Source organism: Typopeltis vanoorti, chromosome 12 (genome assembly GCF_054136105.1).
Source record: "Typopeltis vanoorti isolate ZY-2024b chromosome 12, IOZ_Tvanoo_1.0, whole genome shotgun sequence".
Lineage (NCBI taxonomy): Eukaryota > Metazoa > Arthropoda > Arachnida > Uropygi > Thelyphonidae > Typopeltis > Typopeltis vanoorti.
This window is the reverse complement of record NC_143560.1, coordinates 113,121,517-113,145,164: the sequence shown is the minus strand read 5'-3', so window position 1 is coordinate 113,145,164 and position 23,648 is coordinate 113,121,517. Positions and strand designations below refer to the sequence as shown.

General features: G+C 35.6%; 1 protein-coding gene across 1 annotated transcript in view; it reads left to right on the top strand.

Annotated features, from left to right (window-relative positions):
• Positions 1 to 23,648, top strand: part of LOC150101143 (ubiquitin carboxyl-terminal hydrolase 24-like) — an 824,883-nt gene that overhangs the window by 745,060 nt on the left and 56,175 nt on the right. Inside the window, exons 52-54 of the mRNA XM_090401261.1 lie at positions 12,465 to 12,576; positions 15,697 to 15,809; positions 21,951 to 22,064. Of these exons, the coding sequence (XP_090257387.1) occupies positions 12,465 to 12,576; positions 15,697 to 15,809; positions 21,951 to 22,064 (339 nt within the window). The remainder of the gene's footprint in view (positions 1 to 12,464; positions 12,577 to 15,696; positions 15,810 to 21,950; positions 22,065 to 23,648) is intronic.

Below are 23,648 nucleotides of genomic sequence, written 5' to 3'. Positions count from 1 at the left end.
GTTCATAGCGGTGTTTGGAAATTATCATACCTTCTTTCCACTCCTGTGGAAGTTTCCCTGTGCTGAGACTCAAATTATACAACCAGGTCAAAGTCACAGCTAGTTCAGCTGGACACTCTTTTAGCATTTGTGCTGTTATCCCATCAGTTCCTATTGGAAAATTCATAGTTCATGCAACAGCTCTAATACCTCATCTTCATACACCTGAATTTCTTCCTCCAGTGTAGAGGAAACTTTGAGCTCCATGTTGCATATGCCAAATTGATAGCTTTTAGCAAAATGGACACTCAGTAGTTGAACAATCTCTGCTATCCACATTTATGAAGATTATTCTTTTACTTGCAGCATAATAGTATAATTCTTTTGGGTTGTTTTTTAGCTTGCAGATCCAATCTCTTTTCACACGTTTAGCTTTCCGTATAATAGTTTTAACTCTTCTTTCATATTCCACCCTGCTTATTCTTTGAACTCTAGGGACACATTCTGATATTGCATCATTAATGTAATTTTTAATTGCTATACATGTACTTCTAATATCCTTCCCATCTAGCAACCAATACCATGGGTTGTTCATAAATTCTAGCTTTAAACTTCAGCATCTAGCAGGGAGGTAACAGAGATTTTTCATCCTGGGGGAAGACAAAAAATGCTGTTGGTGATGATGGGTGGTAGATGGCATTGATGGTAGGTCATTGTGTATAGGTGGAGAATTAAGTATTTGGAGGGATGTATGTAGCAGAGTAGAGGAGTGCCCTTCCATGATGAATCCTTGGAGGTGTCATGCAATAATGATAACAATAATGTAATCTAATCTTTTCTAAATGGAATGTCCATACACTTAGCACTTCCCAGGTCAGTACATCATGATCACTCTCACCAACCAGAGGCAGAAGAGGCATGTCTTTGTGATATTACAATCAAGTCTAATACTCTCTGAACTTGAATTCCTTCTGTCACATGCTGTTTAAGGAAGTTGTCAAGTAACAACTCAATAAATGTGGTTTCATTCTTTTCATGAGATTTCACTGCTACTCAATCATTGTTCAGATAATTAAAGGCACCCATGATAATTAATCATGGTTAATCATTAGTACCAATTAGGTGTATGGTTTTGATCTTGTTAGACTCCATCTCACACCATATAGCTTCAAACTCACTGTTAGATGGAAAACTGTTACTAATGTTGTAGGCAGGGCTGCCGAGAGGGGGGGGGGTGACATCTGAGACTTTTGTCATGGGCCCGACATGTCACATAACTGTGTTTATAATGCATGGTTTAATTCTCATAATAATACAACAATGATAAATGATAATGGCATATCGAGAATGATACTGCGTTTTGTTTTAGACAGACGGCTACGCTCTTTAGCTCGCTGTGAGTACCCGAAAGACACTGATTCTCTCGGCGCGGATCGCTGTAGTTATAGTGGGTGATGACGTAAATAGGCATCCGCGCAAGGTTGTTGCAGTCGGCTGCACTAGCACTAGCTAGTAATCACATTCGCAGTAATGTTCCCTGCTAGAACGCTTCGTTCTTGTTAGTATTTTGATAAACGAAGGTTTTGTGATTGTTTGTAAGGTGTGCAACTGTATAGTGTAGACCGTGCGCTAAAAAATAAAAGGAAGTATTCTTATTAATTTGATTTTTTAATTATTAAAATTATATTTTTAATAATAAAAATTTGACCAACAGAAATGTATGGTATGTAATGTATCGAATTTTGAATTTATTGTATACTTTTTTTAAATAAATGTTTAATATTTTATATGACTTTTTTTTATTAAACAAAAGTGATGCACTTTTTTAAGTGGGTCCCAGACCACAGACTTGTCATGGGCCCGAAAATTTCTCTTGGCAGTCCTGATTGCAGGCATAGCTTTCTACCCTAACTGGACTGAAAATTAGCATCACCCTTTATACATGTACCCTTTATACTTAATATCAATTTAGTACATCTGCTTCTAGAAGAGAGCCAGGTCTCACTCATGCCAATAATCTGAGGCCCCAACATATTCACTAAGACAACAAACTCAGTCCCTTTGTTCCTTATATTTCTGGAATTTGTGTACAGACATAATGTTGCCACCATGTTTCTTTCATGTGCTCTGTAGTCTTACATGACCCAGATGGATAAGCAAAAGGAAAAAATTCATGCAACTAAGTTTGAATTAAATAGAGTTGAATGCATTGTTCTTAATTTATATTACTATATTATACTCTATAACTTGTATTGCATGAAGCAGTTTGCATTTTATACATAAAATGTTCATCAGTATACAGCCAGAAGAACTAAGATTTATAAGGATCCAGTGATTGAAATGTTGAACCACCTTCTTCACCTTGAATTAAAGAAGAAACTTATACTCCCCATTGAAAATTTTGTTGTAATCTTTTAATCATACTGGTGAACAAGAATTTTATAACTCTGGAACTTGTCATTTTTTTTCATCATGTCAGCATTTTCTCTGTTACAGGTATGCCAAAAAAACATTATTATTATTATTATGATTCAGACCTCCATGGAGTCAAAAGACTCATCATGGGAGGTCTTTCCTAAAAAATAAAGTCTATCATACCACTCCTTGAACTCATTGACCATTTGTGCTCTCACCATTCTATCAGGCAATGCATTCCACGTTTCAACCATCCTCCACACAAAGAAACCACTCCTCACCCTCTTGCTCACAGCTTCCTTTTGTAACTTCCAGGGATGCCCCCCCCCCTTGTAATTGCTCCTTCCCCCTATTCCACCAAATGAAAGAACTCCCCAGTGTCGATCCTGTAACTACCTCTCAACAGTTTAAAAGTCTCAATCATATCATCTCCTTCTTCTCTTTACCAAACTCTGCAGTCCACATTCCCACGTGTCCTTCATGACAATAGTCCAAGTGTGGTCTGATCAGGGCTTTATACAATGGAATAACAACTCTTTTATCTCTGCAGGTCAGCATCCTTCTCAGTATTGCAGCAATCCTTTGGGTTATCTTCACCATCTTTGCACTGTGTTCTCTGAATTTCAGGTTTCTATCAATCATCACCTCGAGATCTCTTGTCTTCCCTATATCCTCCAGTACAGCTCCTCCAACAGTATGCTGCCTCCCATCAGTGTATCCCAAACTTCAGGACTTTACATTTTGCTACATTAAACTGATTCCCCCATGCATTTGCACATCTACACTATTACTAATAACCCTTCCCAGCTTCACATCATCTGCAAACAACTGAATATCCCCCTGCAATCCATTGACAATGTCACTGATATAAAAGTTAAACAATACAGGTCCCAGTACTGAACCCTGTGGGACCCCACTTGTAACCCTCTACCTCCTTCATATTGCCCCACCATACACAACTCTCTGATACCTATTAGACAGCCAGTCCTGAATCCAGTTGACTATCCCAACATCTAAACCCATGTGCTGCAACTTAAATATCAGCTTATCATGTGGCACTCTGTCAAATGGCTTTGCAAAATTCAAAAAAATGACAACATATGCCTTTCCCCCTCATCAACTGTTCTTGTCACTTTATTATAAAAGGCAATCATATTACTAAAGCAAGAGCGCCCCTTCAGAAATCCCTGTTGACTCTCACATATAACATTACCCTCATCTGCCCAATGCTGTATACAGTCCCTCCTTAATTTCTCCAAGATCTTAACAACTACTGATGAAACACAAACTGGTCTATAATTTGACACTTCCAGTCTGCTACCGTTCTTATGCAATGGCACTATCTTATCTTCCTTCCATCCTTGGGTACCTTTCCCATAGCCAGACTTTCATTGAAAAGTCAGGTCAATAGAGCTGTCAGTTCTTTAGCACATTCTCCCAAAACCTGTGGCAAAATTCCATCCAGAGTACTCAGTATCTGAAACATACCCTCCTCTTGCACCTCTAATAAGACTAGCTAAATAATGTTGAAAGATAAAAAATAAAATAATAAAAATCTTAAAAATAACAAATTGTAAATGTTTTGAATTTACTGTGAGGCATCTGTTCTTTAATTTTAAAATAATAAGAAAAAAACTGAAAATTTGAAACAATTTAGGTGTTTGTGATGGTTAGTTTTTGATACTGTTCCCAATAAAATTACATAATTTGCTTTTTTTTATTTTTAGAATCTACTTTAGTGCCCAAAGTGTGTTTAATATTTTTTCTTTAATTAGTAATTTTTAACATTTATTTTTTCAAATGACCATCAACTTCAGTTAAAGAGGAAATGACCAAATGAAACTACTGTTCTAACAGATTAATATAAAGTTTACAAATTCTTAAATTTACTGGTGTTGTTGCTGTTATTTTAGCAGCATTGCTTTCTTGTGGTTTGGGTACTTTAGTCACAACTAATGAAAAAACTTTGTCGTATTCTTCCATCAGGACCACACCTCTTTCTGTAATGTCATTGACAACTTTCATGCATTGAACAGTCTTTTTTTTACTTACTGGAATGACTTCATTCCAGTCAGCAGTTCAGGAAATCAGTGAATTAATTTCATTGATTTCCTGAACTTTATTGCTTCAATTGCTTCAACAATTTTTTTGCTTCATCTCAAAAGAAACTTTCTCACTGAAAATAGTAAATGCAATCAATTACTCTGAATGGTATCAGAAATGCTCTAGGAATTTTCAGTGTGCAGAATTTATGATTGTTTCACTTACTTCCTTGTACAGGTCAGTCCTAGGGGCAGACACAGCAATTGCAGCTTGGAATAAGGCTTTAGCATAGGGCATAACAGTGAATATGCAAATGCTCCTTTATTAATTTGAACTGACTCCTGAAAATATCTAAACTTTCAAAGCTTAGATAGCATTCACATTTCTGTGGTGCAATGAAGTCCATCAGAAGCTTTGGCATTTATTCTTTAACCGGTACTGTCCCCCTAAGTAAATAATAGTCAACTCAAAGAGTTCCCCTGTAATCGTCGCTTGGTTGAAATAGTTACAATTGGCTCTAAAAAAAGGCAATCATCTCACTGGCAATGTCAGTGTTGTCTACTACTATATCAAAAATTATTTGTGCTATCTGCTCGCCTGTCTCAGCCAGAAGTTTCAGAACACCAAGCAGTCTGTGAAAATTGTGAGGCCATCACAATGGATTATGGCAACAATGTAGAAAACACTGGCATGCGGAAGTAAGGAAGTTATAATACTCTTGTGTGAGGTCTTGATCAGGCTACATATGGATTGCTATGCACAGATTTCAATAACTTATTTTAAACAGTATTATAATACCAAATGAACTAAATTTCAAAAAGATATTACAGTATTACTAAATTACAAAGTCAGCTTTCAATAACTGGCTTTATATTTTGCTGGATTTCAAATCAGCATCTTCGAAGCAAACAACATATTCCAGTTTACACACAACACTGAGTAAGCGAAACAATTCAGATCATAATGGACAAAAGATCAAAAGTCTTAATTTAGTGCCCTTTAATGTTGTAAAAAATAAGACGTATGACAGTTGTGTAGGAGTTATCTTAGAATAACGGTCTCCCAAATTTTTGGCAAATTAATACAGCCCAACTTGTTAAGGTTAGGAGAATGCTTCATAGCTATTACTGAAGCAAAATAATCTTTCCGACTTGTAACGACTTGGTTCGTAACAATGCATATTGGTTTTCTTCAATCTAATCCTGTTGATGGAATGTCCAAAGCATGGTCTGCTAGTCCAGAGCTTGCCATAATAATGGTAACAAATGTATTCCTTATGGTCTCCAAGCAGATGTTAACAGGTCTTCTTGTCCATCTGTAGTAGGCGAAGTCACAGGGAACTTCATACTCCAGGATATGCTAGAGCAGGTGTTCCCAACCTTTTTGTTTCCTAGCGCACATTCTAAAATACCAGTAGGGCGACGGGCACCATCTATTTTTTCAAGCAAATTTTTTGAATTCTTTTGTTAAATGAATACATACAAAGTTTACATTATAATCAAATGTTTTATTACTTAAAAGTTTATATTATATAAAAATTTAAATATATATATGTAAGTTAGTGTGATCTTTGACATTGCATTTCATTGGCCACTGCTTCATAATTAGGAGAATATGATGATATTCCATTTCTTAAACAATCATCAAGATTTTAACACTGTTAAAATTATGCACATATAACTAGCAACAGATAATGAACAAATTCTAATGCGCGTCTACTCTACATTGTATGCGTTTAATACTCGTCACGTGTCATTAACGCATGCGTCATATAGCATGGCATGAATTGTTGCATGATGTGCACGTGATTATTTCAAACTATACGGCACATGGTTGAACAGCGGTGGGCACACACAAATTAGTCGACGGGCGCTATGGTGCCCGCAGGCATAGGGTTGGGAATGCCTGTGCTAGAGAATGGTGTTTGTCCTTAGGTGAGTAGATCAAACTTACAAGACTGGTAGGTCAATTCCCACGTATTACACCATCACTCCTTTTAACAATATAGGATTATTAAACTTTAGCAAATAGAACTGGAAGCATCTTTATGAGCCACACCAATATATAGAAATTAATTACATTCATGAGACACTTTTTCAGACAATTGTTTTCTTCTCAAAGAATCAGCAAACTTCTGCATTCTTCTCACAAACTAAACCCTCCCAAAATGCAGATCACAAAAATCTATTGCCATATCTAAAAGCCTCTGTAGCTCAGTTGGTATAGACAAAGCCCTTTGGTCGGAAAGACCTGGGTTTGATTCCGGTTAGTGGAGAGGATTCAGACGCAAGTGACCTGTGGAATGTGCCCTATGAGGATAGATTGAAGGGGTGAGGATTGCAGAAGTTGGTTGATAGGAGAAAAAGAGGGGATATGACAGAAACATTTAAGTTGCTTAAAGGAATTTATAGGATAGATGCAAGACAAATGTTTCAGTATTTGGCTAGAGGGACCAGAACAAGGGGTCATCCCTGGAATAAAGGTGTCAAGACTAGATTTTTTGCTTGAAGAGTGGTGAATGAGAGAAATGGGTTGCCACAGTCAGTTGTGAGTGCTTTTTCTGTTAACGGGCTCAAGGAGGGATATGATAGATTGGGTGTTCTGCGATGAGTCTTTGGACTGGAGATGCCATATAATAATAATAATCATCATCAAATTCCTGACATGTATCCTCAAGGGGGGGGGGGGGGGGGAGTGTACAGGATATGATAGTACTACATGAAAAATTTACATCATTACTAACTTCCTGTCTACAATTTTCCTCCAAATCAGTCTGTTACCTGTCAAGACTCCAACATTATCAGAATTTGTTGAATTTTGTTGATTTTGTTGAAAAGTGCTGTAGAAGATATTTCTATCTTCTACAGCACTTTTCATTGTGTCAATCTACCTATATCTTGGTCTTCCTCTGGGTCTTTTTTCTGTCAACCTAGCAGAGAACACTTGTTTTACTAATCTTTCCTCTCCCATTCTGTTTAAGTGACTTGAGATTAGCTCTGCTAACACATTCCTGGATGCTAACAATGTCAAATTCTTTCCTAATATCCTCGTTTTTAATATGATATTGCCATTGATGCCATCTGTTCAGGACTCATATCTGTAGTATCTGGTCTTTAGTCAAGTGTTTTACTTCTAACCCAGCTCTCAGATCCATAAGTTAAAATTGGTTTGAACACTGTCTTGTATATGGCTAATTTAGTGTTCTAACTAATTTCTCAAGAGAGAAATTAGTTGGAACACTATATAATAAATTACTCTTATTCTATTATTATATATTAATTATTAAATATATTAATAAATACTCTTATTCTATATAATAAATTTAGTTTAATCCTTTATCTAAGTGTGAGAAAACAAAGTTTACACCTGAAAATATCTTCAGGACTGTAGCAAGGTGGTGCAACTGTTGGCAACTCGGAGCAAGGGTGGAACAAGCTCTCATCACTCCTTGTTTCAGTATCTGCTCTGGGTCTGCCTCCCACTGATGAGACCTCAATAAAGGTCAAAACCGGGTGGGTAGTGGCCTTCCTTCAATGCATAGCATTATACATGTTTGCAAGGACATGTGCTTTGCATGGTGGGAGATGCTGAGACAAGGAGTGATGAGAGCTTGGTCTACCTTTGCTCCGAGTTGCCAACAGTTGCACCACCTTGCTACAGTCCCGAAGATATTTTTAGGTGCAAACTTTGTTTGCTCACACTTGGATAAAGGATTAAACTAAATTTATTATAGTCTAACTAAGTGCAAAATAAACTTCCAATTATTCTATATAAATTTATTTAGTTGAGTTCCTACCATACCAGCTTTGTTGATTCTGTTGTCTATTTCCATATTTAATTTATCATCTTCACTAAATATTGTGCCTAAGTATCTGAAATGTTTTTCAGCTACTTAGGCACAATATTTACAGTATTTTGTAAATATTTACAAAATATTTACAATATTTACAAAATTTTACAGTATTTTCCAGTCACAATGCAATTGATATTTTCAATGCTTCTACTTATTTTCATTGTCTTTGTTCTTGTTATTGCTGACCTTCATACCATTTTAACTGCTGACTTACAGCTCAAATAAAGACTAAGTATTACTTGATATAATGTCCCACTGACACCCTACAACTGATATATTACAACAGCTATTCAATTTTAGTCAGAGAATCTTACAGTGGATTTATTTAGAAATATAACATCATCCGCATAAAGCAAAGAGCTGACATTAACATCTCCAATTTTGATATCAGGTTTAATACCACATTCCTTCATAATGTGATCCATATAGATAATGAATAACAGAGGGGATAATGTACATCCTTGTTTCACACCAGATTTAACATTAAACCATCTTCCTGTACTTCTTTCAATTTTAACTGCTGACTTACAGCTCAAATAAAGACTAAGTATTGCTTGATATAATGCCCCACTGACACCCTACAAATGTAGTGTTTTGAATAGCTTCTCTCTCTCTTGGTACCTTGTCATATGCCTGTTCTAGATCTACAAAAGTTAAATACAGATCTTTGTTATATTCCCAGGTGGCAGATCTTCTCCAATTCATAGGATCATGGTGGTGTATACAGTATTTGGCTTTCACCTGTAAACTGGCATATAGTCAAACTAAAAGAATAGCCATTATTCATATGGGTGAACATAAGAAAATGTATCCCATAAAAAAATATAAATATGTCCACAGCATCTATGCTGTGGCTGCTCTGGGATTGCAAACCATGCCATTGATACAGATCATCAGATTCTGTGGAAAATACATTACTATACAGATGTAAATACAAATCTGAGAAACTGTTATTATAGTCTACCACAGCTTTATAACATTCATCTAATATATACAAATATGGCTGCCTCACTGTACCAAATATAATAATAATCATCATCATCAAATTCTTACAGTGTCATGTAGGACATTAGGATTATTCCATTTTGAATCCATTCCGTATTTACCTTCCTCCAACTAGGCCCACATGCATGTCTCATATCCCTATGCCTTGATGATTAAGGCAAATTTAAATAAACAGCTATTTAATTATTATCTCTGTACATGTGCTTCTATCCTTGAAATAAAAACATGAGTTGCACATGCAATTTCAAGTAACATAGATATCAGATGAATGTTGTAAAGCTTTGGCAGATTATAATAATACTCTCTCATACTTGTATTTACCCCTATGTAGTAATAGTTTTTTCCACAGAATCTGATGATCTACGAAGATGGTCTGAAAAGTTCTTGGCCTTGACAAAACACTTACCTTTCCTGCTGATGGAACCGACTTTGTCTTCCTTGGCATTGAACAACTGGCTTCTATCCACTGTTTGGATTCTGGTGTGTAATGGTGAATCCAAGTCTCATCCATAGTAATAAATCGATGCACAAAATCAGTTTTATTCTTGTTAAAATAGATGGCAAGATTTTTTTTTCTAAGTGGGTACATCTGTCATAAGCATTCATGTGAAATTGCAAGTCATTTTATCAAGTAGTTTGTTTTATACAACTGTCTGAATCTAAAGTGTTGTCTTTATCCCTTGAAATGGATAAAATTGAGTCATGCAGTTATAAAATTCTTTGTAAAAGAAGGTTTAATGCCAAAACAAATGCATTTGAACTTCATAAAAGTTTATGGGCACTCTTCTCCTTTGTTTTCGACAATTAAGGAATGGGCTGTTGAGTTTAAACGTGGGCATACCAACCTTGAAGATGATCCACGTGAAGGATGTCCAAAAAAGTGTAACAACACCAGAAATCATTGATCAAGTACATGATATGGTATTGGATGACCGGCGAGTCAAAGTGTGTGAAATTGCTGAGCCTATAGGCATTTCAAAAGAACGTGTAGAATATATTTTGCATGAAGAATTGCAAATGAAAAAGCTTTGTGCAAGATGGGTGTCATGCTTGCTCACAGCAAATCAAAAACGTACTCGCATGAAAATCTCTGAACAGTGCTTGGAGCGTTTTAACAAGAATAAAACTGATTTTGTGCATCGATTTATTACTATGAATGAGACTTGGATTCACCATTACACACCAGAATCCAAACAGTGGACAGAAGCCAGTTGTTCAATGCCAAAGAAGACAAAGTCGGTTCCATCAGCAGGAAAGGTAAGTGTTTTGGGATGCTAAAGGTAAAGTGTTTCCAAAACTCTTCCCATTTTTTTTATTAGTTATCTTGAAAAGGATAAAACAATAACTGGGGAATATTATTCCAATCTTTTAACCAGATTTGGCTCCCTCTGACTTCTATCTCTTCCCAAAATTAAAACTCTTCCTCACTAGTCAGCATTTTTCTTCGAATGAAGAAGTGGTTGCAGCTGTAGAAGGGTATTTTAAAGATCTTACTGAGAACCACTACAGGGACAGATTAATGGTGCTGGAGTATCTGTAATAAATGTATTAGTCTTAAGGGAGATTATGTTGAAAAATAAAAATAATTTTGAAATTATAAATTTGTTTTTTCATTGCTAGGCCAAGAACATTTCAGACCAGCCTCATATATCAATGGTATGGTTTGTAATCATGATGACTTCAAGCTATGTTCTTTGGTAGATAATAGATAAGAACTGATCTGTAGTAAAATCATTAATTGATTTTCTGTGATATTAATCACTGAATAAATTTATAAATATTCAATGGAAATTAATTTTCATTTTGGTAAATTGTAGAGACTTACAATGTTAAGAATAATTATTTTAATTTCCTGACGTAAGTCATCTGGAGTACACACACACACACACATATATAAAGAGAGACAAGCTACATTACAGGTTTCGTTATTTAAAAAAGTTACATTACAATTCAAATAGTATACCAAAGTGATAATGATTCAACCATTATTTTACTGGCCTGACCTCTAGTTGCAAAAAACTACATCCTATTTTTTATAACATGGTCAGAGAATAAATTCATGTTATCTTTTAATACAGAAATAATGGTGGCCTAATCAGTCATTTGACATATGTGTTTGTTATATCAAGGCTAAGATCCTGATGTACTACTGCTCTAATTATAATTTATAATGAATCCTTAGAACAAAAAGTTCTGAGTAGAATATGTGCTATCCATATTCTTGGGATTTTTATATCACCATTATCATTAAGGTTAGGGTAGTTGATTAGAATTTTGCTGGTCTTCTTAAATTTGTGCTCATATCATGTTTTGATGTGATGTAATGAACAGTTGCCTTTCCAATCAAATCTGTGTCAAGTATTCAGAGCATTATCAGAGAGGTCAGATATAAAGAAGACCTACAAAATTCTAATCAACTACCCTAACCTTAACAATAATGGTGATCTAAAAATCCCAAGAATATGGATAGCACATATTCTACTCAGAATTATTTTTGTTCTAAGGATTCATTATAAATTATAATTAGAGCAGTAGTACACTAGGATCTTAGTATAATATAACAAATTTTGAATTTTCCAGATATAAGGATAAATCTGGCCTTTGTGATCATGCCTTGAATACCCCACATAGCACAGATTGGAAAAGCAACTGTTCATTATATCACACCAGAACATGGTATGAGTGCAAATTTAATGGGCCTGTGAAATTCTAAACAACCACCCTAATCTGAACAATAATGATGGTCTAAAAATCCAAAGAATATGGATGGCACATATTCTACCCACATAATATTTTGTTGTAAAAATTCATTATAAATTATAATTAGGACTGTAGTACTCTAGAATCTTAGCCTTAATATAACAAGGAATGCTAAATTGTTGATTAGTTGAATAAAAAAAAAAATAGGATATCTTTGATGTAGTTTTTTTTTGAACTAGAGGTCAGGCCAGTCGAATGATGGTTGAACAGATCATTGTCACTTTAGGATATTATTTGAATTGTAATGTAGCTTGTCTCTGTATACTCCAGATGATGACCTTAATATGAAGGTCAAAATGTGGGGAATTAAAGTAATTATTCTTAACATGGTAGTAGTCTCCATAATTTATCAAAATTAATGCTGATCATCATGCAACATTAAAAGAAAGGAAATCAATTTTACTTTTAGGGATCCTTTCCAAGAAGGTGGAGCTCTGTTCAGACACATGAATTTGGAAATCTGCATGCAACCTTGGCAACTCTGGTTCTTGGTTGTGATTTAATTCCTCACAGGACCTGTGGTAAGACATTTTCTTACTTTAATTTCAGTCTAGATTGATGTTTGTAGACTTTTTTTCTCATTTTGAATGTTTTTTCAATAAAACAATATATTGAGATATTGCAAACTTTAGCTAATATTATTTTTATTAACTTAAGAGATAGTATGTAAGTTCCAAAGGATTGGAAAGAGGACAAAATTGTTCTCTTTCATATGGGAAGTGATAAGACTAATGCTTTGAATTATAGGCTAATCTGTGTCAGGAGCTGTGGTTAAAGTGGACCAAGATTCAGAAATGGGTTGAAAACATAATAAGTAAGCAGTCATGCAATCTTTAGCATGAGTTTGCTTATTATAACAAGTGATAAAGCCATTGGACAAGACATGCATACACACTATGGTATAATATTAGATTTTGCAAACGCAGTATCCCAGAAGAGGAAAATCCCTAGTGTGTTCTGAAGGTTTCTTTTGAGACTATTGCTGTTTAATTTGTATGCTAATGATACTGGGAAGCATTTGAATATTGATATGCACTTGTTAGCAGATGATGAAAGCAACTGCATATCACTATGCACGCAATGCCATCAATGCGTGAAAGAAAACATGAGTGGAGCAGATGTGGCTTTGTGACGGGTCTTGAATAGATAGGATGAATGAGCAAGTGAGTGGGGCGGATGTTGTGGCTTTGTGACGGGTCTTGAATAGATAGGATGAATGAGCAAGTGAGTGGGATTCCAATTTGAATGTTGCAAAGTGTAAGGTTTTAAAATTCATTAAGTAAAAATGGAATAAATGAATTCATACAGCAGAGAGAGAGATGCCTAAATTAACTTGGCAGAGAATGACAGAAAAGGAAAGAAGAATAGCCTGCCGGAGCTTCTGAAGAGAAGCTGAACTTGTGACTTAGGACAGCAGTATCTGAAAGAAACAGATGTGCCACGAGGAAAGAGTCTTTGACTCCATGGAGGTATGATAATGATGGTAATGATCATTTCAAGCCTTAAGATTTACCTACACAGAATATTAACTGTAGCGATCTCTCAATTATCTGACCTTCAAGTGATAAACCTTAAATAACTGACCCCTGAAATGAGTTAGCATGTCAACCAACTTCTCGTACAGTACCACGTAACTTTACTTTCAGTTAACCAGTCCCATATTTATCCAACCAGCAAAGTGATTTCCCACTGTGGTCAGATAACTGAGTGATTACTGTAGCTACCTCTGCAACTTACTGTTAACAATTCAGGCACAAACAGTAAGCCTACAGTATTGTAAAACTTGCCACTTGTGCCGAAAGGTTAGTATAGCATGAACCATTTTGGAAGATAGATAGTTTCAGTTAACTGCTAGTGCAACACTGAACTAGCAGTGTTGATTGGAGATTTGAGTTGAAAGAGGGTGATATAGATATGTCCAATTTAGGAGGACTTGAATAGACTGGCACTGGGAGCACAAAAATTAAGAGTTAATAATCCAGAGTGATGTGTTCACTTGGGAAGGCATACTCTGCACTGTTGAAGAAGGTAATGGACAAAGAGTTTTCTATATATGCAGATAAAATATAGCAGACTGCTGCAATGATGAGGAGGTTATTGTTTCACTATATAAGATCTTAATCAGGTCTGTAGATGATGGATAAATTAATGGGGGGGAGGGGAATTCAGAAATAAGAAATAACGTACAATAGAATCCAGTTTGACTGAATGTAGGCTGTTTATTTGGGAAAGAAGACTGCAGCACTTAAAGATTATCATTCTAATGTAATCACTCATAAATAGTTGATGGTTTAAGGATTATTGGTACAAAGACAGCAAAAGTCATGCTGTGCCACAGCTCATAAATGACTCATCAAACTTTGTTCCGCATGTGTTTTAGGTAACGTGTGAATGACTCATTCCTCTCACTGACTCAAGTCATAAAGCATATTAACTTCTAAGGGAAGAGGGGTAACATAGCATCAGCTGTGTGTACTTGTCATCTTCCGTGCTAAGCTAGTGCCTAATCAGAAAATTTTAGAAATTTTTCGATCCTTATCAAGATTTGTCACTAGTTGAAAAAATGGCCTTAATAGACCAATTCAAAAGCTATTTGCCCAATGCCAGTCATTGTTGTATGGTGGAGATAACTGGAGTACTGAAATCTATGATTGCACACTTGATACAACAGCAAGATAAACTGTGAGAAGAATAGACATGCTGTGGAAAACAGAGAACATCCCAAAAACAGAAAAATGAAGGTAAGGATCCTGATGTTGAGGATGCCAAATTAGTGGTTCTCCATTATAACTGGATGAGAAGTGTGTCTATGTATTCCAATGTTAAAAAGAAGTCAGAGCAGTTAACTAAGAAGTTGGGTAATGAAGATTTTAAATAGGATTACATTAAAGGACTTTAGGAACAACAGGTTATTGTCTCTGTTATTGACAATAAATATGTATGTATTTTGCTATTATAATTCATTTTAATAAATGATTTGTTGCTAAGTGAAATATTAGTTTGTCTTTTTATATCTTTTTAACTTACAAAACTTCACATAATTTGGGGAAGCCAATTAATTGGGCCAAAATGTTCTAGTCCTGATGTGTTACCTATTAACTGGAGTCTAGTGTATACCATTTCTTCAGAATGTTATCTGCATGTGTTATAAATAGGAGGAGGAGGGAAAGTTACGAGATAAATGCACATAAGTTGTAAGAATTTATCAGATACATAAAGTGAAAATGAAATTGTGGGGGGGGGGGGAAGAAGACAGAAAAAAGAGCCGCCCTTGTAAGTTTTATAATGGCAAGAAGAATGAGAAGTGGATTTGTTTGTTTAAGTGGAAAGAGATGAGCAAGCAGAATGATAAGTACATAAGTAAGTTTAAGGTACAGTATGTTCTTGTTTACGTTTCAGGAATTTGAATAGATATGAATCTTGTTTGTGTAACCCCCCCCCCCCCCCTGCAATGCAAAACACAAAACTTATTGAGGGAGTTCTCATAAAAATAAAAAATAAAGGAGAGATAGTGCCATTCACAACGTTAAATATTTGTTAGAAAATATAACTTGCTGTTTATAAAGCTGGTAATATGTTTTTGAATATGCATCTTTAAGTGTAACGTGATTTATAATGATTTGTATTTATGCTATTTTCAGATCCAGAATCAAAATGTTCAGCTCTGAAGAGTCCGTTAGATAGCTATCTTACAATGCCTGAAGATGTCTGTGCTGCTTTATATGCACCTGGTTCTGTTAGATACATTCGAGAGGTAAATTTGTATATAGTAACTTTTATTTTGTCATGAGTGCTTCTCTACAATTACAAGACTCATCATATATGTCTGGGTGGTGATTCATTTAACAGCATTTGCACTACCATCTTCTTCTTCCATGTTTCTTTCATCATCATCTTCTATGATGATGAAAGAAACATGGAAGAAAAAGATACTCATGGAGTATTGAGCACTCATTCAAATTAATCCTGAACTTATGGGATAAATTGGAACTGTGTGTACTCTTAGTTTGTTGATTTTATGTTCATTGGTTAGTTAGCCTGATTTCCGTGGAAGAAGAAAAATTCTTCTTGTAAGACAGTAGAAAACTTAAATGACATTTCCCAGTTCATAGACAGGATTTCACTATAGATCTCTTTTTTAGACAGGTATGATGAAACCATATTAAATCCTTTAATATATATGAAATTAGATGTGTTTCAAGAGGACCTTTATTATAAATTAAAGATGCCAAGAAATTATCTTCTTGGTTTCATCCTTTATCCAAGTGTAAGCAAACAAAGTCTGCACATGAAGTAATTTCACGACTGGGCTATATATATAAATTAGATATTAGATGTGAATTGGATTGGTTTGATAGAGTCATATACAGAAGAGCAGATAAAAGAAAACAAGGTCCAAATGGGATTCACCAGGAAGGACTCAGTAATGACACTTATACTGTTTAATCTTTATGTTAATGATAATGTCACTCAATTGCAGAAAAATATTCATTTGTATGCAGATAATGTGAATCTTGGAAAGGTTATTAATTAATAGTGCCAATGTGATGTCCCTTGAGGAAGATTTGAATCAACTGGACAGGTGAATGAATGAGACATCAGTTTAATACAGTATTTACATAGGTATTTGAAATTTGGAATCCACCAAATGGAGGTTGTATACTCTAGTGATTGGACTATACAGAAGAAACAAAATATCATTGGGTAATAGCAGATAGAAATTTGAGTTCAAGGGTCAAATTGTGAAGGTGTATTTGTTATGGTGAAGGAACAGATGTTTTGGTCCTGTAAATGACTCCCTATAAGCATGCTATATCTCATGATATCTTCATTGTTCTGACTTTCTACCACTACCTCCACTGCATTTTCATCAACATTTTCACCAACTGTCACATTTTTTTCCCTTTTTATCAACATTCTGCAATCATCCCACACAACTGGTACTCACTTTCCTTCTAGAAATCCCAACACATAACATATACATATCACTCACTGTGTTTAAAAAAAAAGCTCTCATATTAAACTCCCCTAGCAGAGTTTTTGGCAGTAACTGTTATATTATATATTAGCATACTGACAATATCCAATATAATATAAAATATAAACTTTTTTTTTAACGGCTAAACAGCTCGCACTATCACACACTCATAAAAAAACAAGAAAATACCACAAATCAACCTGGTATTATTAACTGTATATAAAAAAAAGCTTTTCTACCTGCTCATTCTAATGACTTGCAGTTCATACACTGCATTCCAGCAGACTTCAATAGAAAAAGACCTAAGTCTGTTTGCTTATCTCAGGACCAGTCTTATGAAGCTGGTAAAAAATGCAAAGTGATGTTGAAGAATGTATGAATATTAATCTGATGTATGTTTTATAATGAAATAATGGTAGCGGCAGATAGTTGAGGGTATCGACATCCCCAATTATCATCTAGCCATGAAAGTAGTATCAAACTCAAGGAGTTGGTAGATCATTCTTCCTCCTATATAAAAAACACACAAGACTTTGTAAACAAAATTAAAAATATCACATTTGATAAAAGTAATTTATTAGTCACTTTTAATGTATCTGCCCATTTCACAAATGTCCAATCAATGACACAATTCTCCTTTAATAGGACAAATTCCTGCTTGATATCACATTGCTCTTTGCCCATATACTATTGTCTGGTTATTTTGTGTGACAAAACGCTTTTTACCTGCAAAAAAAGAAGGCACAGTTATAGGATCACTGTTATCCCCCCCCCCCTTCCCAATTGCTAACTTTTATATGGAAATTTTTGAGCAATGTGCTCTAGATTCCTTTATTTTAAAACCCAAAATCTGGCTAAGTACACCCATGATGTTTTCGTTATTAGCCACATGGCCAGCACACTTTGGACACCTTCCTCAGCCACCTGAACATACAATTGAAATTGAAAGCCAGACCACACTTCCATTTCTATATATATATATATGTACACACTTCTCACACATCCTCCTTCCAGCAGTCTTTCCTTCACTGTTTGCCATAAGACTACACATTACTGGTCAATATACACACGTAAACTCACCACCCAACACAAAAACTAGGAGTCATTAGCACACCAAAAAACAGACCTTTAAAGATTTGCTCCAATCAGCAAACACTTGAGTATGAATTTAAAAGTATCAGCAATACTTTCCTAAAAATAGCTACAGCAAAAATAATGTCAATAAAATTCTTCACAATTTGTGCCTGGTTGGCCAAGTGGTTAGCATATCCGCTCTCCAGCCAAAAGGCTGCAGGTTCAGATCCTGCCATGGGCATGGATGTTTGTGATTGTGAAAATACTTCTGGCGGTAGATGGCGTTGTAGTTGGTGGAGACGGAGAGTTGTAGTAGGTGCCCTTCCCTGATGAGTCTTTGGACTCCCTGGAGCTGTCACATAATAATAATAAACTAGATTACAACAAAACTCTAACCATTACATACATTAAAGAGATATCAGATAAAATAAACAGAATACTACACATATACAACCCTAACTCCTGCAAAATTAAAGAACTTATTCAACTCTTTCAAGAATCCCCCAGCTCACCTTGGAGCATACTGTATTCAGTGCAACTGTAACTTGCCTTATATTAGTTGAAACTGGACACAAACTTCCTATCCAGAAAAAGGCACATAAATGACACATTAAATTTAATAACTGTGGTAAATCTGGCCTTTCTAATCATGGCCTGAATACGCACATAGAATTGAGTGAAAAGGTGCCTGTTCATCACATGGTATGAGCACAAATTTAAGGAGGCCTGTGAAATTCTAATCAACTATCCTGATCTTAACAATAATGATGGTCTAAAAATCCCAAGAATATGGATGGCACATATTACTATTGTGCAGGCACCTCCATGGAGTTTGAAGCCTCATAACAGGAGACCCAAACTATCCACACAATCTATCATACCTCTCCAAGGGAAAAATGTAGTCCTCATGCTCCTATTAAGTTTTTTTTTTTTTTTTTTTTTTTTTTTTTTTGAATTTTTACTTTTATTTTCAGGTGATGATATGTTCTTTGTATCTTAGTGTTGTACAATTTGTAATAATACCATATTTTGCATATCTTTGAGTGATATATGCACATAAACACAAGAAAGATATTTAATTAACCAAATATTTCGGTCTGGAAATAGCAGACCATCCTCAGTGGTATTACAAGAACAGTTTTAAAAAAGTACAAGCTAGAATACTAACAATAGATCGTTAAAAATAGAACACGCCTCGTGATGTTATATCACTAAGTATTAAGTATAAAACAGAATATTTTGAAGTAGAGACATGATTGGGGAAAAAAAAAATTAATGAGTAATCTTGATTAGACTTTCCCAGATTTTTGATATAGGTATATTGCGTATTTTTTTTTTTTTTATAGAGTGAATTTTTTTACCATGTGACAAAATGGATCCCAAAAAGAAAGCTAGTGGGGGGGGGGGGGATAGAAAATTTTTCTCTGTTGAACAGAAGAAAGAAATAATAGCAAAACAACACGAAAGTGTGAAAGTTATGCAGCTAGCTCAAATATAGAAAGAAAGCTAGTGAGGGGGGGGGGGGGTAGAAAATTTTTCTCTATTGAACAGAAGAATGAAATAATAGCAAAACAACATGAAAGTGTGAAAGTTATGCAGCTAGCTCAAATATATGAAACCAGTCATTCTACAGTATCAACCATTTTGGCTAAGAAAGAAGAACTTATGGTAGCTAAGGTTGCTAAGGGAACTTCAAGGTTGAATGTCAGAGGGCTTCTTTTTGAGCAAATGGAAAATCTATTACTAATTTGGATCAAAGAAAGAGAAATTGCAGGTGATACTACATCTCAAAATGCAATCTGTCAGAAAGCTAAACAGATTTATCAAGATTTGAAAAAGAAGACTTCGAGATCAAGTTCTGAGGTAGATGATGATTTCAAAGGTAGCAGAGGTTGGTTTGACAACTTTAAAAAAAGAACAAGAATTCATAGTGTGATCATACATGGAGAGGTAGCTAGTGCTGACAAAGCAGCAGCAGATAAATTTGTCAATAGAATTATAGAAGGAGAATACCTACCTCAACAAATCTTCAGTTGTGATGAGACTGGGTTATTTTGGAAGAAAATGCCCAACAGGACATTTATCATAAAAGAAGAAAAAACACTTCCTGGGCATAAACCAATGAATGATAGGTTAACATTGCTTTTAGCAGCAAATGCAAGTGGAGACTGCAAGGTAAAACCAATGTTAATCTGCCACTCAGAGAATCCCCGAGCATTCAAAAAGTTCAATGTCTCTAAATCCAATCTCGGTGTTTTGTGGAAGTCCAACAGCAAAGCCTGGGTCACAAAAATAGAATTTAGAGACTGGATTCGCAAAGTGTTTGGACCAACTGTCAAAACCTATCTTGAGCAAAACAATCTGCCTCTAAAGCCATTTTAACCTTGGATAACGCACCTGGCCATCCAATGGACATACAAGAAGAGCTACCAGAGGAATTAGATTTTATCAAGGTGATTTTTCTTCCTCCCAAGACTACATCTCTGATTCAACCTATGGATCAGCTGATAATTGCAAATTTTAAAAAACTTTACACAAGGGCACTTTTTACCAGGTGCTTTGAAATGTGTGAGGCTACTAACATAACCCTAAGAAAATTTTGGAAGGAGGAATTCAACATTGTCATAGCAATTAGGCTAATTGTAAAGGCTTCACAATTGAAGTAACAATGAAATGTCTCAAAGCATCATGGAGGAAACTGTGTCCTTCCTTTGGTAATGAAGAAACTTCAGATGAAGGACACAAATTGGTAAAGGATATTGTGGCAACTGCTCATGATCTTAACTTGGAAGTAGAAGAAGAAGATGTTGAAGAATTATTGGAGATGCATGACCGAGAACTGACTACTGATGAGCTAAAAGAACTTTTCAAGCTCTCTCTTCATATTGCTTCTCTTCAGCAATGTGAAGAGAAGGAAATGGAAATTTCATCTGAAGATGAGGATGGAGAGAGAGAGAAAGAACAAATTATGACTGCTGAAATCAAAAATGTTTTGGTAAAGTGGAAGGAAGTTCAAAATGTTGCTATGAAATGGAATCCAAACAAATCTGAGGTTATCAGAACTGCAGATCTATTTAATGAAAAGTCCATGCAGTTTTTCAGAAATATTTTAAAAAAGAGGCAGAAGCAAACAACCCTAGACATGTTTTTTTACAGATCCATTTGTCAAAAAACTCTGAAGTGAGCCCAATTGTCCTTCTGGTGAAGATTGATAATTAAAAACTATTTTCATGAACAATTCATTTTATTAATGTTATTTTTTTTGTAGCAAATACATATACTGTATAATAAATAAATGATATTTACCATATTTTTATGACATTTTAAATGAGTTTTATCTGCATTTTTAATATGTACTATGGTTGTGGGGAGGAGCCGGAACAAATTAATCGATTTTCAATTAAATCTTATGGGGAATCGCACCTTGGATAATGACGGTTTTGGTTAACGATGGTAATCTTGGAATGGATTACCGTCATTAACCAAGGCACCACTGTATTATGTTTTTACATATGCAGTATGTCGTTGTTTTAATGAAAAGGTGATTTTGATGAAATGAGATTCATAAGGTTGTCTGCTATTTTAAATTTATTTAAATCTAATGTTTTTAAAATGGGTGTATGCACATGGTGTTGTGTGTGTTTATATAAATATCATCCAGAAACCTCAAAGTACTGAACATTTCAGATTTGTGGTTCTCTATACTATGTGATGAAAATTCTGCATCCTTAAAATTTCTTAATAGAAATTGATTTCAAATACTTGACATTCTTATCTATGATAATCATTGAGTAATGATTTCAATGTATAATAAAACATATACATGTTTTACTTACTTTTCAGGTGGTAAGTGCCTTCAGAGAGGTCTCTGGTTCAATCACATCATTTACTGACATGTTGGTTCATTGTAGTTTCTGTAATGCAGACTTTTCTACTACGGTCATCAGTCAAGTTATGGTTAGTATAAACATATATTTTAACTTTATGTTAAATGTGAATCTTATATGCTGAGAGAAAACCTCTTTATACACTGCTTGGAAAGAAGTAATGGACACCATAGTGTGAAGAACAAACAGCCAGCATGCCCACTTAATAAGATGTAGGACCTCCTTTCACTGTGATGAATGCAGCAGACCTCAAGGCAAGTTTCCACAATCAATGGAAATTTTGGACCATTTTTCCTGTAGGTATGTAATGAGGTCTTGACTGTTTTAAATGGGGGGGACATTCCTTGACCTCACCTGATGCTCCAGTTTATCCACAGATGTTCAACAGAATTGAGATCAGGGCTCTTTGGAGGCTAGTAGAGTGTGGCGACATTCATGTCCAAAAACCATGCAGTTACAGCAGCAGTGGCCTTATGACATGGTACATTGTCCAAAATGTTAAGATACCTCTCAGAGTTCAGTGTCCATGGCATCACACTGCCATCTCTGAATTTCATAGTTAGTGTTACAAACTTTGCTAAGAGACGTTCACCAGACATCTGTCACATCCATCCATCCATTGGCTCGGTAGAGGGTGTACTGTAATTTGTCGCTCCATGACACAGCTTCCCAAGCCTCAATGTCCCATTGTACATGCTCTTTGCACCACGAACAATGATGACAACACTGCATGTCGGTTAAGGTAATGTGGGACTTGCATAATGTGGTCCTACCATGGAAACCCATGTTGTGAGCCTTGGTTCTGAATGCTTTTGTGCAGATGTGTTCCAGTCAATGCCCAGTACCCTGCGTTCAATGTTTTGGCTGACAAATGCTGGTTTTTATGTATTATCCTTTATCCCTATGGTCACATTTGGTGAGTGTGGCTGGTCATCCACTGTGGGTAGCATTTGCAGTTGACTTCCTGTGCTTACAACACAGTATGGTATCACTGATGGAAGCACAGGAAGTCAACTGCAAATGCTATCCACAGTGGATGACCTGCCACACTCACCAAACGTGACCATACGGATAAAGGATAATATATAAAAACCAGCATTTGTCAGCCAAAACACTGAATGCAGAGTACTGGCATTGACTGGAACACGAATCTGCAAATAAACATTCAGAACCAAGGCTCACAACCTGAGTTTCCATGGTAGGACCCCAATATGCAAGTCCCACATTACCTGAACTGACATGCAGCATCGTCAGTAGTGCAAAGAGTATGTACAGTGGGAGATAGAAGTTTGGTAAGCTGTGTTATGGAGCGACTCTCTACTGAGCAGATGTGGTGGACAATTTGGCAAACAGATAGGCCTGCAACATGGCTTCTTATCACAATGCCTGTTTCAAACTCTATCAGTTCCCTTCTCACAGCCATTTCATCTGGACGCAGTTGCACTGACTTGGGAGCATTATATTCCTCCAATTTATACCAGCTTGAATCTTGACATGTGACTCAGTACATTGCACGATATTTTTTTCTCCCATAAACTCAGGTTTTTCATCCCACATACAGGCAAAAACACTAATGGTGGTGGTGGGCAGTAGATGGTGTTGGTGTAGGTTAATGAATTAAGTGGTGGAGACGGAGAGTTGTAGAGTAGGTGCC